This window comes from Anomalospiza imberbis, chromosome 3 (genome assembly GCF_031753505.1).
Source record: "Anomalospiza imberbis isolate Cuckoo-Finch-1a 21T00152 chromosome 3, ASM3175350v1, whole genome shotgun sequence".
Taxonomy (NCBI): domain Eukaryota; kingdom Metazoa; phylum Chordata; class Aves; order Passeriformes; family Viduidae; genus Anomalospiza; species Anomalospiza imberbis.
The window spans coordinates 26,756,462-26,772,941 of record NC_089683.1 but is presented as its reverse complement, the minus strand read 5'-3'; the positions used below and the strand labels follow the sequence as shown (position 1 = coordinate 26,772,941).

The 16,480-nt window shown below is 38.4% G+C and overlaps 2 protein-coding genes across 12 annotated transcripts in view; one reads left to right on the top strand and one right to left on the bottom strand.

Moving 5' to 3' along the window:
• The window catches only part of EYS (eyes shut homolog), an 809,794-nt gene extending 795,106 nt beyond the window's left edge, over positions 1-14,688 (top strand). Inside the window, exon 49 of the mRNA XM_068183727.1 lies at positions 8,764-14,688. Within this exon, the coding sequence (XP_068039828.1) occupies positions 8,764-9,962 (1,199 nt within the window). The 3' untranslated portion in view covers positions 9,963-14,688. The remainder of the gene's footprint in view (positions 1-8,763) is intronic.
• The window catches only part of PHF3 (PHD finger protein 3), a 61,704-nt gene continuing 46,353 nt past the window's right edge, over positions 1,130-16,480 (bottom strand). For all 11 annotated transcript variants that reach the window (XM_068183728.1, XM_068183729.1, XM_068183737.1 and 8 more), the window contains one exon: positions 1,130-16,148. In XM_068183728.1, coding sequence (XP_068039829.1) covers positions 13,975-16,148 — 2,174 coding nt within the window. In that variant the 3' untranslated portion in view covers positions 1,130-13,974. The remainder of the gene's footprint in view (positions 16,149-16,480) is intronic.

Sequence of the window (16,480 nt, the reverse complement as noted above, 5' to 3'; positions counted from 1 at the left end):
TGTTGATTGCAGGTTTTTAAACAGAAGCATTATGTGCCATCCATAACATCATCTTAGAGCAAATTTTTCTCTTGTATTGAGCAGTAGGTTATGCAAAAATTATGCTTTATATGACAAAACAAGTGAATTATTGATCATGTGTTTTTTCATTCCTTTGTTCCAAGTCTAAAGCTCTAAGATATTTCAATAAACCTACTCAGCCACAAATTCATATAAACACACATATGCCCAATGTACCAGCACCTTACTGTGTACACAGATGTTTCAACAGGTTGATAATGCATCATACACTGCTGACATCTCCTGTTTGCCTCATTCTAATTACAAACACATACAGAGAAGCTTCAAAGAAGAATATATGGAGCATCTGTAATAAAAAAACATGCATTAACAAAGAGCTCTGTCTTCTGCAATGAATCTTTTATAGTTCTATCACTTACAGGCCAAATTCTGAGATTCTTCGTGAATTGTTCTCCTCTGTACAAACTGAATCATTACATGGGCCATGAAAAATAGGAGAAAAAAGATCTCTCTCAAAAAGAAAAGTCAGAGGTCATGGAAGCAGCTAGGATATAATGAAATTAAATACCTCTTTGGAAGCATCAAAGAGAGTGTATTAAGTATGATTAACTTGGGCCAGGAGTGGGTAGTTCGAGCATGCCCTCATTCTCTTGCCATTCCTGAGTGCTTAGTTTGCACAGGAAAGAATATTTTCTTTCAATCACTATCTAGAATCATAGCAATTCAATTTCAAAATAAAATTCCTAAAATTACTCTTATACAGAGAGATTTATTTACAAATTTCTTATTTCCACTTGCACTGTCCTCAAGTTTTGAAAGATTCAAAAAGGAAAAGCTAATCACCTGGCTTTTTATTTTTGCCTTCATATAATCCTGTCAAATCCAGGCCAGAATTAGACTGATGAAAGACCTAGAAGTATTCTTAGCTGCCAGCAGATGAGATAGAGATTTCTGATGAAGATTAGTTTAGAAAGAACTTCAAATAAAGCTTAGTCTTCTAGACAATTATGTAAGAGGTAATAAATTAATTGCTGAATTTACAAAATTTTATTTCTAAAATTCCTGTTTAATAGCAAATAATTAGAATTTTTCCCTCACTAGGCAATGCTGGTTTTTTTTTTAAAGAAATGAGCTGACTATGCAGCTAATTTAGCAATGATACTAAGTAGCACAATTATGCATCAGCTTGGTTTGTCACCCACATGAACACTACACTGTGACTTTTCCTTCAGGGACATATACCACCAAATTATCCTCCCATCATTAAAAATAAAATCACATCTTAAGCAGGTGAAGGAAAAAACACGGTACTTCTGTTGAAACATTTTCTTCCAGCTTTGTTCTTCCCAAAGAATATGAAAGAACTTTCTAGAAAGGGCAAGTCTCCTTACTTTGAAGTTGATCTGCTGGTTCTAGCTTCTATTCCTCTAAAAATATCACTACTCCAGTACACACATTAAACACCTCAAAAACTGGCATAAAATTGAAAACATCCAGTGACTCTGTTAGCCTAATTTCCTATAATTGCCAGTCATGCATTTTGTTGCTTTGTCAACTATTTTTGAATGTACATCATGACTCTATGCTACTACAGATTTCTGCAGGTCCTAAGAAAATAATTTCCAATGTCTGACAAAATTTATGTGGCTGGCAATATTAATAATAAGTTGGGGATAAAACCCAACCCAAAAAGTGAGTTGACTTCAGAAACTTGAAGATAGAATGACAAGGGAACTTTCTTCCCCTCTTTGATTACTTGCTCCATGCACTGCATCTGGGCAAGGTCTCTGCATGTGGAGCATGCAGAACTCATGTGGAGTCCAGCACACTGTTTGTAGAAGGCCAGCTCACTTCACATTTGCTCAAGGGCAGTGTATTCTATTTTTACCAATGAAAGCATGAGACTCGTAATGATTAAACAGCCTTTAATTCTGACAGGGCTTGCTGGATGCACACCAAGTGCTTGAACAAGCTATGTAAGACAGTCCATTTACAGAGCAACCACTCTATATACCTGGAGGCCTTGGCACTCTGGGTAAAAGGCAGTTTAAAAGGAGCCTTGCTTTTTTGTTGAGTCACAGCATTACTGAAGCTTTACCTTTGTTAGCAAAAGTGGAATATGCCATAGACTGCCTGCATTATTCCAGAGTTCAGGCTAGGGTGATGGAAAGGTTTGCTCCCCAAAGAGATGAGAACGAACAGTCATGCTATATGACTAAGAATGAAGTCAGGTCAATAAACAGAATGGGATGACTCATGCTAAATTTAACACTCAACATTTGCAACAGCAGTTCTCTGTCTCTTTTTAGCCAGATTATGTCATCTACCCAGTCTGAAAAACCTAAAAACTTAAACTCCTGGTATTTAAGGCATTTCAATTTATAAATCTATAACATGAAAATAAGAAAATGCCAGTACAGGTGTGTGATGTCTGCATGATTTTCTAAAACATTGCTTACGATGAAAACTGAATGATGGAACTGGACTAAAAACTTTTGGAAATACTCAGAACTTTTAAATACCTAAAAGGCAGGAGTATTATTTTCCTAATCAGAAAGAAACTGATCATCCACTCACTTTTAAAACAAGAATTTGAGTGATTAAATATTTTTCTCTTTGCAGCCATATTTCCTTAGCTGACAGGGACAAAATTTCTGCTTTGTTACTAGTTTTGGACTAAATCAGCAGTGTAGGAAGCAGAACTGGCAGCCAGCTGTGTGACAGAACAGACATCCCCACTGTTTGAAATCTGTTGCATATGAAGTGTTTGTTGTAGTTACCCATTTGATACTGGCAAGCAAACCAAAAACGTTTAGCAAATTGAGGCTGCTCAAGTAAGGTGGCTCCAGCTGCCAAAATGTGGCAGAGTGACAGTGATGACTAAAGGAAGCACAGTAAATTTCTCCACAAAGAAGAAACGCATTTTGGAAAGGTGTAGCTGAATAGTCTAATCTACAGATAGATAAGTGCCCATCCCTTGTAGATGCATGGGCATCACTGTCTGCAAGGTTGCTCTGGATCCCAGCTATGCCCTTCCTGCTCTGGGATGGTGCTCCAATCTGCAGCTGGACTCCACCTATTGACACACTGATTCTTTACACAGTTTGAGAAATATACAGTCTTGACTTGACATCAGTTTTCAGTCTTGCATGAGCTGTGACATGGAACTCCACATATGGAGCAGAATAAATTGTAATAATCCATGGAAGCATATCCATGGGTAGCTCCTTTAAGTGCACGTTAGGGGCACTGGCTATGGTCACCCCTATGTAAAAGATCAAGATAAACAGCTGCAACAAGCTCCTTTACCTTGTCAGCCAGCTGGTACCTAACTGCATGCACACACTCAGACAAGGGCAAAGACAAATTTAACAAACTTAAAGGAAGACAGTTTCAACCATGTTGACATATTACCAGCTAGCAATTAACAGCAGAAGCTGCCGAGGGTGAGAAAAAGTCTCATGTCTTCTCTGCTCTTTGTTCCCTCATTTTACCCCATTATAGCCCTTTCTTTTCTTCCCTGTTTTCTCTCCTTGGCCTTGGGCCTTACTCTGGCCACTGGAAATGCTCAGGAGACATGTGAAGGACAACTGCTGGTCAATTATGTTTCCTCTCAGGTGGACACCAGAGTGCATCACTTTCCTTGGCCACAGATTGTAGCCATTCAGCTGGAGGCTGATAGGGCTGTTTCAACCCCTTCTAGACAAGAAAAGTTCTACTCCTGAAAGAATATGTAAGGGATGACAGTGTAAGAGACTGTGGTTCAGGTCCATGGAAAATCATACAGGAGACCAGGATGAGAGGAAAACTGTGAAGAACAGAATGATGAAAAAAAAAGAATGAAAGCAATGCGAACTCAGCTCAGCAAAGCAGGAGGGAGCAGTGAGCAGATACCTCTTGGAGCTGTGATGGTTACAGGATGCATCATGCCAATACGAGGCAGGAATACTGCTTGAGACACAGGCACTTCATTATGGTGGCTTAACAAGGTCAGTTTAGAATGAAGATGAGCACATAGCAGAACCTAGAATAAGAGGTTTCATTAACTGGGAGTGATTCCCATGAATGTTACTGCTTATGAGGACAAAAGGGTCAAATGTTCACTCTGCCACCAAGATGGTGCAAGTGATCAATAACAACTTTGAAAAAAATGGTGGAAAGAGAGTGGAGGAAATGCTACTCCATGCTACAGTGATAGAAACTGGCACTCTGGGCTTGAGCTAGAGGACAGAAGGGTGAGGTAAAACCAATAGAAGGCACAGACTGCAAATATATACCCAGAGGTGCTGTCTCAGGGCTCCAAAACAACTAAAGGAACCAAGGCTGTAGATGTTCAGTAACCAGGAAACCAGTGTAGGGCTCCTGGGACACTTAAAGCTGCAAGAAGCTGCTGAAGCACTGAGCTCACCAAAGCCTATGTCCTCAGTTTAGCATAGAGGCTTCTGCTCAGTAACACAGGATGAGACAAAAGACAAGCAACACATGGCTTAAAGGAATCTAGATCTTCAGTAGTTCCAGGACTAATCAGTGAGTTTTGAGCACACAGGGAGACTTCAGAGACACTTGCATCTGTGTATCACTGAGACTATGGTAACAGCAGCAAAAAAGCAAACATCACTGACTACAAGATTCCATCCACTACTACAAAAGTCACTTAAAAATATGTTCTGGAAGTTCCTTTGGCCATGCAAAGTAGTGGGAAATCCTTCTTGATTTTCAGTGGAGAGTAGGAAAAACCTCAGGTACTCTTTTAACAGGTTAAAAAAGGCCTTGTCTTACACACACACACACCAGAGCACAAGGATAGACTTAAGTCACTGTGGGGAAGAGACCTTGAAACAGAAATGTTAAAATACCATCCAGGATGCTGTCCCAGCTCATAGTGTATCAGCCTGAGACACTCTCACACTGTGTTCAGCCCTCCTAGGAAATACATCTGTATTAGGCATATTTGGTAGTGTAGGCAGTAAATGCAGAGATCTTTGCCCTACAGTTGTGTAAACTGAATATTATCACATTTTTTACTCTGGTGATGCTTCTGGCCTGAACACGACATCTGCAAAGAGAGTGCAATTTTCCTAGAATGCATTTCCAACTGTATCAAGTTTTGACAAATTATGTTGTACAAAAGTTTCCTATGGTAACATGCTCACTGCTTGAGCATGATCCCCTCTTAGAATGGGGGTATACAGACACATCTGCATGTCCAGATAAAGGATAAACATGAAAGGGCATTGTCACCATTTAGAAGCATTTAAAGTTTGACTGTGAGACTGTAACCAATTTGTTGAAGAGACTTACATACATATTCATAGTAGTAGCAAGCTGAAAAATTTTGTGATGCAATCAGAATTCATCATAAGAAGTCATATAAGAAGATACTATTACGAATAATCCAGATCTCACAGTAGCAGTTGGATGTACTTTTAGGAGACTTTTCGTTTTCTCCCAGTTTTAAGAACTGACTGCCCAAGACACAGGGCTGACTAGCCTTCTGGGAATTCTGACATCCAGTATAGGAGCAGGTGAGACTTGTACACATAAGAAAAACATGAAAATAAAATTACGAAGAAAAATTCACCCCCGCTTTGGACTTCTGGCTTCTAATATAAAATAGAGACAATCCACTCTGAGGCCAGAGCAACTTTGACCTTCAGTCACTTGGTGAAAACCCCGAACTAGGACTTGCAGGTAGAAGTGCTGTTTTATCTCCAGAACAGGTTCTTCCTTAAGGCAACACCTGCTACAAAATTCCCTTCCCTTAAGAAGAAAACAATCTTTTACCATTTGGGCTATAAAAAAATCACTGTTTTACTGCAACAGGGAATATTGCTGGGGCAGGAAGGTGCATCAGAACAGAACTGAATGTTGTTAATAATTCTGTTCAATGCCCAGGGTCCTGACATATTGCAGTTTAAAGGCCCAGCTAAGCTACACTAGCCTACTTCAAAAGAAGATTCAACCTTATTGACACAGGTTGCCTTACAGTTCCTTGCATCCAACAGGTTGGGCAAAGACTTGCGTGCAGAACAAAAGAACAACTGTGAGTGCCTCTCTCAGGAGTCTCTCTGCTTTTTTTTTGACACCACTGATGGAGATGAATAGCCCATATTAAATGAGATGCTAATCTAAAAAACCAGAAGTTGTGTGTCCTGTGCGTAGATCATATTTTCAAGAAAGTAGGGACCAGCTATACAGTCTAGTGCTGGAAAAACCATGCTTAACAAAAGTAATCTCCCTCAGAAAGGTCTCTGGCCACAGGTTAAATGAGACATGTCTGAGCAACGATCAAATTGAAATAGTAAAAACCACCCTGCTTCATGGTCTCCTATACAGACTGCTGAGAAGAGAAAATCAGTGGCAAGAATGCCATTTGTTTAAACTGGTGATACAATTCTTATGATGACATTGGCCTGCGCAGGCTCCAGCTGTGCAATCTGGCCCTCAGAGACAGGGAAGATGGAGATCCCTTGTTGAAAATATTACTGGTTGCTAAATCGAAAAGCATCAAAGACAAGCCCATAGTTTCCCTTCACTTTAAGAGGAAGTTTCTTGGATAGTGAACATACAGCACTTTACATGACAGTCCCAAGATGTTTTCAGGTAGTTGTCCCTAGTAGTAACTATGATATGATAAACTTCATTAAGAAATACTGACTGAACCCTAGAATCAACTTTCAGATCCTAAAATTTATCTCAACACTCTGTTGTTCTTGCCAACAACTAAAATGGCAAGTCACCTGTGAAAAGAGAGGGTCTAACCAGAGGAGTAAGAAAGGCTTCAGGGAGAGGTGAAATTGGAAGTGTAATTTTTTGTTCAAAAGTACTAGAAGAAGTCACTCCAGTTTGAAGTGAGGCTTCAAATTTGTGCCAGAACAGAGTATTCAGTGATAAACTCTTTACACTGTAGACAGCAGATTCAGTAACACAGATTTGTTCTTGCAATAAAATTAAATAAGATTCCAAAACAGATCATTGTCAAATGTGCAAAGCCACCAAAATCCTCCCCTGCAGGCCAGGAAGTCTTGGAGAACTGCCAGTTTCTCAGTGTCTTGATTACAGGACAGATGCAACAGCAACCCTGGTCAGACGTTTTCCTCCTTCTGAGAGAGCAAAATACAAGTACTTGTGTCCTTACTCAAATATGCATGTCCAGGTAGGAGAGGGGATCGAAGGCTACCAGAGAGGTAGTTCAGACACTTTTCCTCATGCTCCTTTCTTATCCTAGGATTGAGGGCCTCATAAAAGTCATAGACAAGCAGGTTATGTACACTGCTGAAACAAAGCAAGATCAGTGCATTGAAACTATGTGCTGAAAAATCAAGCACACTTAAAGCCACATCACTAAGCAGGAGAAATCAGAAGTGAAGGAAATTATATTAATTTTCTGGGAAAAAAAGGAGCAAGGAAGGTCCTCAAAAAGAACATTAAATACAGGGAAGTAAACCAGATCATCACAACTGGAACTAGCAAGCTAAAAGGGAGTGCTCTGGTATCACCAGAGTTGAAAGAAGGAAGAGCTTTTTTCATGGTTATCTGGAGCAGGGAAGGTGAGGCATGATGTGCTCTACAGCCACTAATACAGCTGAAACATCTCCAGCCTGCCATTTATGGCAACCTGAACATCTCTTGAATAGGGAGGTATAATTTTGGCAACTTTCTCAAGCCTCTAGTAAATTAAGCCATTCAATTTCACTACAGGCAGTGTAATCCTAGGATTAGAAATACTCAAAAATTAAATACACATGAAAGCAAACTTCATCATTCTACTGATAGGTCCACCCTTAGGAATGTTGAATCTTTAAGGAAACGAGACTGGTAGCTATTAGGAAAGCTTGCATTCAAATTTAACAAACATATTTGCCAGTTTAATTGATAACAACCTGATGCCTATTATTTCCAAAAGTAAGATATAAAAGTTAAATTGCACAGGCAAACCTCAAAAAATTTGTGAACACAACTTTAATTTGCAATTTTCTGCTGTCCTCTTCTGCTTCCCTGTCAACTTCCACTATTCGGCTCTATTGCTGCACTCACCAAATGCTCCAGCTCCCATTTCCTAACCTGTCCCAGTTTTCCTTCTTCATGCTTGAAAGTACAGTTTGAAGTGGTACTCTCTTTCCTTTTACACTGCCCGTAAGGCCAGAAACACTGATAGTACAAGAAGAGAGAACTCCTTTCTAATACTTCCTGCCATGAAGGCCTCTAGAAGAACAATGCAATAAAAAGCATCTGTTCCTACAGGGGTCAAATTATTAAACCCGAAACATCCCTGATGTGAAAAGGAGCCTTCAGGGAAACCAGACGATGTCTGGTGCAGACAAAACTGTTCATTAAACTGACAAATCCATCAAGCTTTTATTCAACGTACTGAAGTTAAGAGCATTTTCTGCCTTTGTAACTTGGCCAAAACTTTTTTCTTTTCCATGGGAATACTGATTCACACTTCCTGGATGCCAAAGTGATCCTGTTTTCTCCTACCTCAGTTATCTAGTCTGCACAAAAGCAGAGCATTTCAGAAGCTTGGGCTTTTTACTTTGAGGCAAACATGAGCTCAGTTTCCAATAATGAAAAAAAGAAAAAGGCTGAAAGCAGCTCATCAGGTAACATTTCCCTTTGTGTGACTTAGATATCATGATGGTACAAGGAAAGACAGGCATGAAAGCATCAGAATCATTAATATGTTGCTTTTCAGTGCACCCCCTTTAAAAATTAAAAATATTTTATACTGTTTTTTTACAGGTGACTTTCTATGTATATCATTAGTAAATGGATTTATACAGTTACGCTACAACCTTGGAGACAGAACAGTCATCCTACAGACCCATCAGAAGGTCCACACAAATGGGAATACATGGCACTTACTCAGTGCAGGAAGAGCTGGTAATGAAGGCTACCTGGACCTGGATGGTATCAACATTACTCGAAAAGCTAGTCCCGGAATGAATGCACTAGACACACACTCAGATTTTTTTGTTGGAGGGGTATCCTCCTTAAACCTTGTTAATCCAATGGCAATAGAAAATGAGCCCACAGGTTTCACTGGTTGTATTCGAGAAATTGTTATAAACAACAGGGAACTGAATCTTAGCGTGACTGACCCCAAAGGTGGAGCCAATATTGGTGACTGTGATGGAACAGATTGTGGTTACACTGTATGCAAAAATAATGGAACATGTCAAGTTGAAAACTCAGGCTTTTCTTGTTCTTGCCCGAGAGAGTGGACAGGGAGCATGTGTGAACAATCTATTCACTGTTCACAAAACATGTGTGGGTCTCACGCACTCTGTATTCCTCAACCTTCTTCATTTTCATATACCTGTGCATGTGCACTAGGCTGGACAGGTAAGTACTGCAATACCAAAATCAAATTTTATATAGCAAAGTTTGTTGGTAACTCCTACATTAAATACACAGATCCTTTTTATGGAAAAAGAGACCTCCAGTACAGCCGCCTTTCCTTAAATTTCACTACCAATCAAACTGAAGGCCTAATAGCATGGATGGGAAAAAGTGAAGATGAAGATAATGACTTCCTTGCCATTGGTCTTGCCAATGGAACTTTAAAAGTTGTGATTAATCTTGGAGAAAGAATCTCTGTTCCTCTAATGCATAGCAAGTATTTCACCTGTTCTGATGGAAGATGGCATTTCACTACTGTAGTTCAAAACCAAACTTGTATTAAGGTTTATCTTGATGAGGAACTAATCCTTTTTGAAGATATTGACACACAAAGGAAATACACTGCTTTAAACTATGGTGGCATTTGTTACTTTGGTGGGTTTGAAATTGGCAGGAAAGTAAATATAGTCACTACAGGGCTTTTTCAGAAGGAATTAATTGGTAAAATTAAAGATGTTGTGCTCTTCCAAGATTCTAAAAAGATTCAGCTAATGAAAGCAGAAGGATACAACATTCATGATGGAAATTCTGAAAATTAATTGAAAAAACTGTACAAGACACTTTTAAAAAGGATAAAATTCCTTCTCCTCCTGTTTATTGTGTTAGCTGGCAGTGTATGACTGAGCAACAAACATAGGAAAGCACTTAAAAAGTAATAAGGGACAAATCTATGTGGAGTATTAATAGCATATACATATAAAATATGATCAATTGTTTTCTTCATAGAATTATTTATATATACTATTTAGCATTTATTTTGAAAATAATGGGAAAGTCTGTAGGTTTGTTTTTTTTTCTTTATTGTGCTGGAAATAGTTTTGTAAACAAAGAGGTAGTGATTAGCTTATTAAGCCAACTACCATTCAAGTGTTGTTTGTTGCTTTATGAGAAAAGACAACTGTTACCTGTTTCTCCAACTGCTGAATATTATTAGACTGTTTCTAATATTATGGTCCAGTTTAAAAACTGAAATTGGTGGGGGAAGAAAAGGTGTGCTTGAGGCAAAAAGCATGTTTATTGTAATGAGAATTTAAAAAAATGCAACAGCTGTAATTACTTGTGAAGCCCACAGACTCTAATTAGGCAATGAAGTTGTTCTCCCTGCCTTCTGAATGTATCCATCCTGTATGTATGAGGGTAGAATTCAAGTCTCTCTTAAGTCTGCTAAAATATTACACTTAAAGCATGCTTTTAAGAGCAAAAAGTATATATAATTTTAGAGAAAGAAAACAGGCCTCCTGGTCTTCTCCAGCAGAGGTCTCCCCTATTTGACTACATGAAAACTTTTGGCTTTAATGATTTATAACTGGAATGTAGCGTCTGCCTACAAGTAACATTTATTCTTAAGACCTTAAAAAGTCCAAGAATTGTTCTACTTCATCTATACCTTTCTGGCTTATATGCCCCTAAATGTTATTTCTAATTTTTGTACAGAGGTTTTGGTCATAGTAAACCAAATTTCTGCAAATATACTTTTCATTAATTGATAATCTCAAAAGTAAGTAGAGCTGTTCATACATAAATACAAAAAATCAATTCCTTCTCATAAAGCTGTATTATATTCTGCTTTAGGAAGCAATAAAAAATTATAATTCTATTTTAATGTGCTTATACCAATAATGTATGATGGCATCTACATTTCTCATTTGATGGCTGGCTTACTAAATAAGTAAAATTATTAAATAAAAATAATAGTAATTGATTACTATCTTTTCCTTTTTCACTTTTTTCTACTGCTCAAAAGCACAGTAATAACAAACCATTACCTTCTTGCATGGAAATTCTCTGAATGCAAGTCTTCAGCATATACCTGTCAGAAACAAGTAACTATTTGGGGGTGGAGAGGGAAGTGAGGATGGGGTGTGTGTTATGGAGCAAAGGCCACAAGCACCTAAAACTAGGTGACACACACTACCTTCCACATCACCATACTTCATTTAGCAATGAAAGCACTGTCAAGTCAGGTACAGGTGACTTAAAGATAAGTAAAGTGCATGGGAGCTACCCCAAGGTGTTTTATTAAGCATCTGCAAACATCTTTGTGAGGTTCATTCTATCTTCTTCAGCTGCTTTGAGTCCCCAAGTGATCAGCCTGATGCAAGAAAGCTTCTGCAACTCTTCCCAAAAGGCAGCTCATGAAGACTACCTGGCATTTGAGCTGTCCCCAGATTCTTCTCTTCCAGTTTCTCTAAGCAGGGTCTTTTATGGCCACATGATGCTGCAGAAGGGAGCATATTAAAGTTTATCCTGTTCTCTCTGGGGATTCTGGTGTACTGCCACTTCCTCAGCAGTTCACACTGCCTTTTGTGATCTGAGCAATGATTCAGTGTAAAACAAGGAACAAATAATCGGAGCACTTTCAGCTAACAAATGTTGGAAGGAGAGTGACTGAAGGCAATGGAGAAGTAAAATCCTTTATTCCTGTAATAGCAGGATTTATTCCCATTACACTAACTCACATCCTAGGAACAAATCCTGGAGACTTTTGCTGTTTGTTAATTTAAACACTTAACAAAACTCTCCCTCAAGAGCTGTTTTACTGTGGCTCTCTTCAGGTTTTACATACACAAGGCAGGTGGCAAAGCACTCAGCAAACTTGAAAAATGTTTACATATTCTTTTAAACAAATTATTTCTGGTCATTCTGGCAGAAAGCATTCCCATCCCTTCCATACAGGCAGTTGCAAATTTTCACTGCTTCCAATTTATTTTCAAAGCAGAGATGGATGCACATGTGAGAGGCAGATCACCAGTGACCTTGGAGTAGACTACTTTTGAATGAATCAAAAGAAAAACTTCATATGCAGAGCTGTCCATTTAAAACTTACTCCAAAAATGAGAACAGTGCTTTGATGCATTTCTGCACCTACAGAACTTGGTGCAAATATTTAAACACCAAAACACATGTATATTACTACCAGATATATTCAATACCACTACTGCTTTACAGACCAAAAGCACCACTGCTTTTTCCAATTAATTTGGAAAAGACTAATTTTATTTTAAAGATGTATGAATATCTCTTTTAGCTACTGAGGATTTTTTTTAATTAGTCTTCTCAACGATGAGCTGAAGAAACATCACTTAATAAAAGTCTACCACCTCCTTTCTTCAGTGCAAGATTTTTAATTTTAGCCAATTTGACCATGAAGTTACTTGCAAGGTATCCAAGTAAAAATTTACCTTAAAATATATTCATAATTAAAACTAACAATTAGGATGTTGTTAAACTGGGAAGACTTTTCAGGAAAGAAGAGGCTTTTTTAAAGCAAAGTGCAAAATGCTGTCAAGTAGCATAGTAAGGTTGTGTACTCAAAGTGGAAAAACAAAACACTGAAAACCAGAACAATAAACCTCAGTTTTTCTTTATATGGTGGAATATTTTTGTTGTTTCTGACAGACAATAAGATGCCCAGTGTATTTTAAAAAGTATTAGAGTAGGTGATTTTGTTTTCACATTTGCATGTTCTTTGGCATTGGTGGATGGTAGTCCACAAAATACCAAGTTACCACAAGTCCCAAGGGTACAAGCACTTCTGCCTTTCTGCCCCCTCTTTGTTCTCCAAAACCCAAAACAAACTGAGCTATGAAGTGTATAACAAATGTGGCATTCTGTGACTCAGCCTTCTATATTCATTTAGCCTACAGCTTCACAGCTATGAAATCAAACACACACAGTATGTGAGAAAGTTTTATCATTTTAGAATCAAAATATCCCTTAAAATATTTACATTTTACAGTAAAAAGGATAGCAAAACACAAAGTAATGTACAAGCTTAGGTATTCAAGTTTTTGAAGCATGGAAAATGGTGGGAGAAATGAATTTACTACTACAAATAATTTTCAAGAATTTAGGTTAGAAATGCTTTCTTATTAAAACAAGTGCAGTTTAAAGCAGTAACATTCGAGCAGCTCAGCCTTCCAATTTCTGGTCACAAACTGCTTCAGATGCTTAGGAAAAACTTGAAATATAATAAAATGAAATATACTTGAGGTTTTATTGTACTACTGAATAATTTAAAAAAAAAACCAAACTTTTCACAGCACTGAGCATATTACATTTTGTTGTAAGATGTGGATTCTGAGGCTTTGCTGCAGTCTTTAAAAACAGTGCAATTTAAAAACAAGGTTATTGTATGAAAACGACTTTTAAAATTATCAGGGCATCTTAAAACAGAAGAGAGCACAAATTACCAAAGGCAGCAACTATATTGCAGACTTGACTAAAGCCAACTTCCTCAGCTAAGAAAATTCCTAAGCCTTTATTGCATATTAATAAAAAGAAATCTTTAAAATTTTGAATATACAGCAATGTAAAATCTTTAAAATATTAAACTCCTACTTCTAGTGATAGTTGGTATAATGAAAAAAAGGATGAGTATTGGTACATTGAGTGGTACCAAAACACAGACTTGTTTCTGCAAAACACCAACACAGAATAAAAAACGATGGCACAATCCTAGCAGGCTCTCTTTTTTTTGCCATACAAAGTTTTACGACATTACTCTAACAGTTTATTTAAATAGGATTTTAAAAGACTGCCTGCATCTTTTTACCTTTTGCTTTTAATTCTGTCACTGTGGTCCCTATGTCTCTCTCTGTTCTTTTCACTTTCTCGTTCTCTATGCTTGTCTTTGCTTTTCTCCCTCTCCTTATCTTTTTCATGAGCCTGTTCATCACTTTTGGGCTTCTCTGTCTTTTTTTCTGGATACCTAGTCTCTTTGGGGCTTTTTCCATCAGCAGCTCTATCACTGTGTGGGGATCGCACTCTTTCTTTGTCTCTCTGTCCTTCCTCTCTACTCTTCCGCTCTCTCTCTTTTTCCTGGTTTCTGTCTCTGCGCCTGTTTCTTTCAGAATCTTGCTCCCAGTATTTTTCATTGCTCCACTCTTTTTCATGTCTGTCTTTTTTTTGGTGATGGGTTTCACTGTAAAGTCTCTGTCGATCATTTTTTCCTCTATTGAATCCTCTCTCCAAATGCTGTTCTTCTCTGCCCCAAGGATCGCTGTGGCGTCTTTCTGGTCTCCTACTGTCTTTACTCTGAAAAAAATTTTCTGGTCCCAAAAATCTTGATTGTTTGTGAGCCACTGGTAGCCCTTGTGCAATGGGTCCAGCATACTGGGGTGGCTGACCTGATAAATGAGCTACTGGTGGCCACGGCATCATTGGATTTTGAGGAAAACCAAAGCCAGGAGGAGGAAGAAGTGGAGGTGGTAAATGAGGAGGAAATCCAAACATAGGGTTGTTTTGTGGAGGGAAGTTATGAGGTGCAGGAGCCTGGAACTGAAATCCAGGTGGATTAGATTTAGAATGCTGAAAATTCTGCTGTGGAGGTCCAACAGATGAGAAGCTGCCACTTGCAACAGGGCTTGGGACTTTGGAAATAAATTCAGAACGAGAAGAGTTCTCAGTTTCAAAATGAGATGAAGATGCGCCTGATCCTCTTCTAAATGAGTTCACTGTTTCAATGTTTTGCATCAATCCATCTTCCTGTGAGTGTTTGGTATCTTCTGCTTGTGATGCAACTGTGTTATCTGCCTTAGCTGCAGTTGAACTGAACTGTGTCTCACTGGTTTGTGCCTCGCTTTGATACACGTTTAAGCCCCCTTCTCCACAAAGTTGTTTATTCTCTGGTTCTCCTTGATCATTTCCTGAAGCATTTTGTCGATCTTCATTTCTGCTAACATCTCCATCCTTGTTTTCTGAAATATTAGTCTGCTGGCTTCGTCCAGCTGCCTGTCGTGGGTCTCTTTTAAGATTAATAAATGGTGGTGATTTAGAGGTATTAGCAGTAGTACCTTCAGCAGAGCCTACATTAACATTGTTCTCACTGGGCTTTTTTCCTGAATTTGATGAGGAAGAAAAGCTGGAATTTGTGCTCCTTCTAACTTCCTGTGCAACACTATCCTTGTCCAGTAACTGTCGCTTTGGGTCATTTTCTTTACTTTCTTCAGTTTCCTTATTCTGTGCCTGAGCAGACAAATTTGCTAAAAATGCTTCTGTGGAGACATCTGGAGGTTTTCCCTTAAGACTCAGCCCTATCAAAGAACCAGCACTTCTTGCAGAGCCTGAGGTCCCTACAGCTGCTGTATCCACAGTTACAGCAGCATTAGTGGATTCTTGAGGATCATCCAAACCAGTCTTTGCTTCACCAACTTCAGCAGTTACATCAGCAACATCCATGGTTTCTTCCTTCAAGGCTGCCTGTTCATTTAATAATGGTATGTCTTCACTAGGACCTGCTTCTGACTTGCCGTGCTCATACACCTGCCCTGTCGTACCCAAAAGGCTTTGAAGAATATCATCCACTGGCAACGGTTTATTTGCTAGCTCCAGTGTAGAAGGCTGATTTTCCCATCCAACCAGGACTCCAGGAAGAAACCTGAGAGGCTTTGGTGGTTCATGTTTGGTACTTTCCATCAACGGTTCAGTAACTGCTGGAGCATCATCTGCATTAGACTGCTGTGGTTTATTTCTCTGCTTGTGTAGCACAGTTGTGAAGGAATTAAAAAAATTATTTTCCTCTTCTTCTTCTAGTGCCAAATCATGATGTGAGACTTCAGGTTTGCTTGGCTTGCTTTTCTTCTCTGGTGGCAAGCTACTCAAGGTACTTTCAGCAGCTTCATCTGCAAAACTGCTGGTAACACTTGAAACAGCAGTAATCTGCCTCTTCATTTTCTGGCGAATTATCAATCCCAGTAATAAATTTGGTCGATGTATTTCAATCCCTGTACAAAATTGCAATAGCAATTTGTCATCTCTTTATATTTTGGTTAAGGCAATAATTTTAACAAAAATAACCCCCATATACTTACAATGTACTATCAGAAGTATTAATCTTATGGTATTTGAAATTATTCTGCTTGTCATGTTAAACATTAACAATACTTAAAATAATAAAAATATGTATTTCCAGTATTAAAAGTATGACTTCAAGCACTGTAACTTAAAATTGGTTCAAGTACACTGTAACTTCCAAATAGAGAATATGAGACAGATAGGACATCTAATCTCATCAAAAACAGCACAGAAGTTAAACATCAAGTCAGTCTAACCCAGC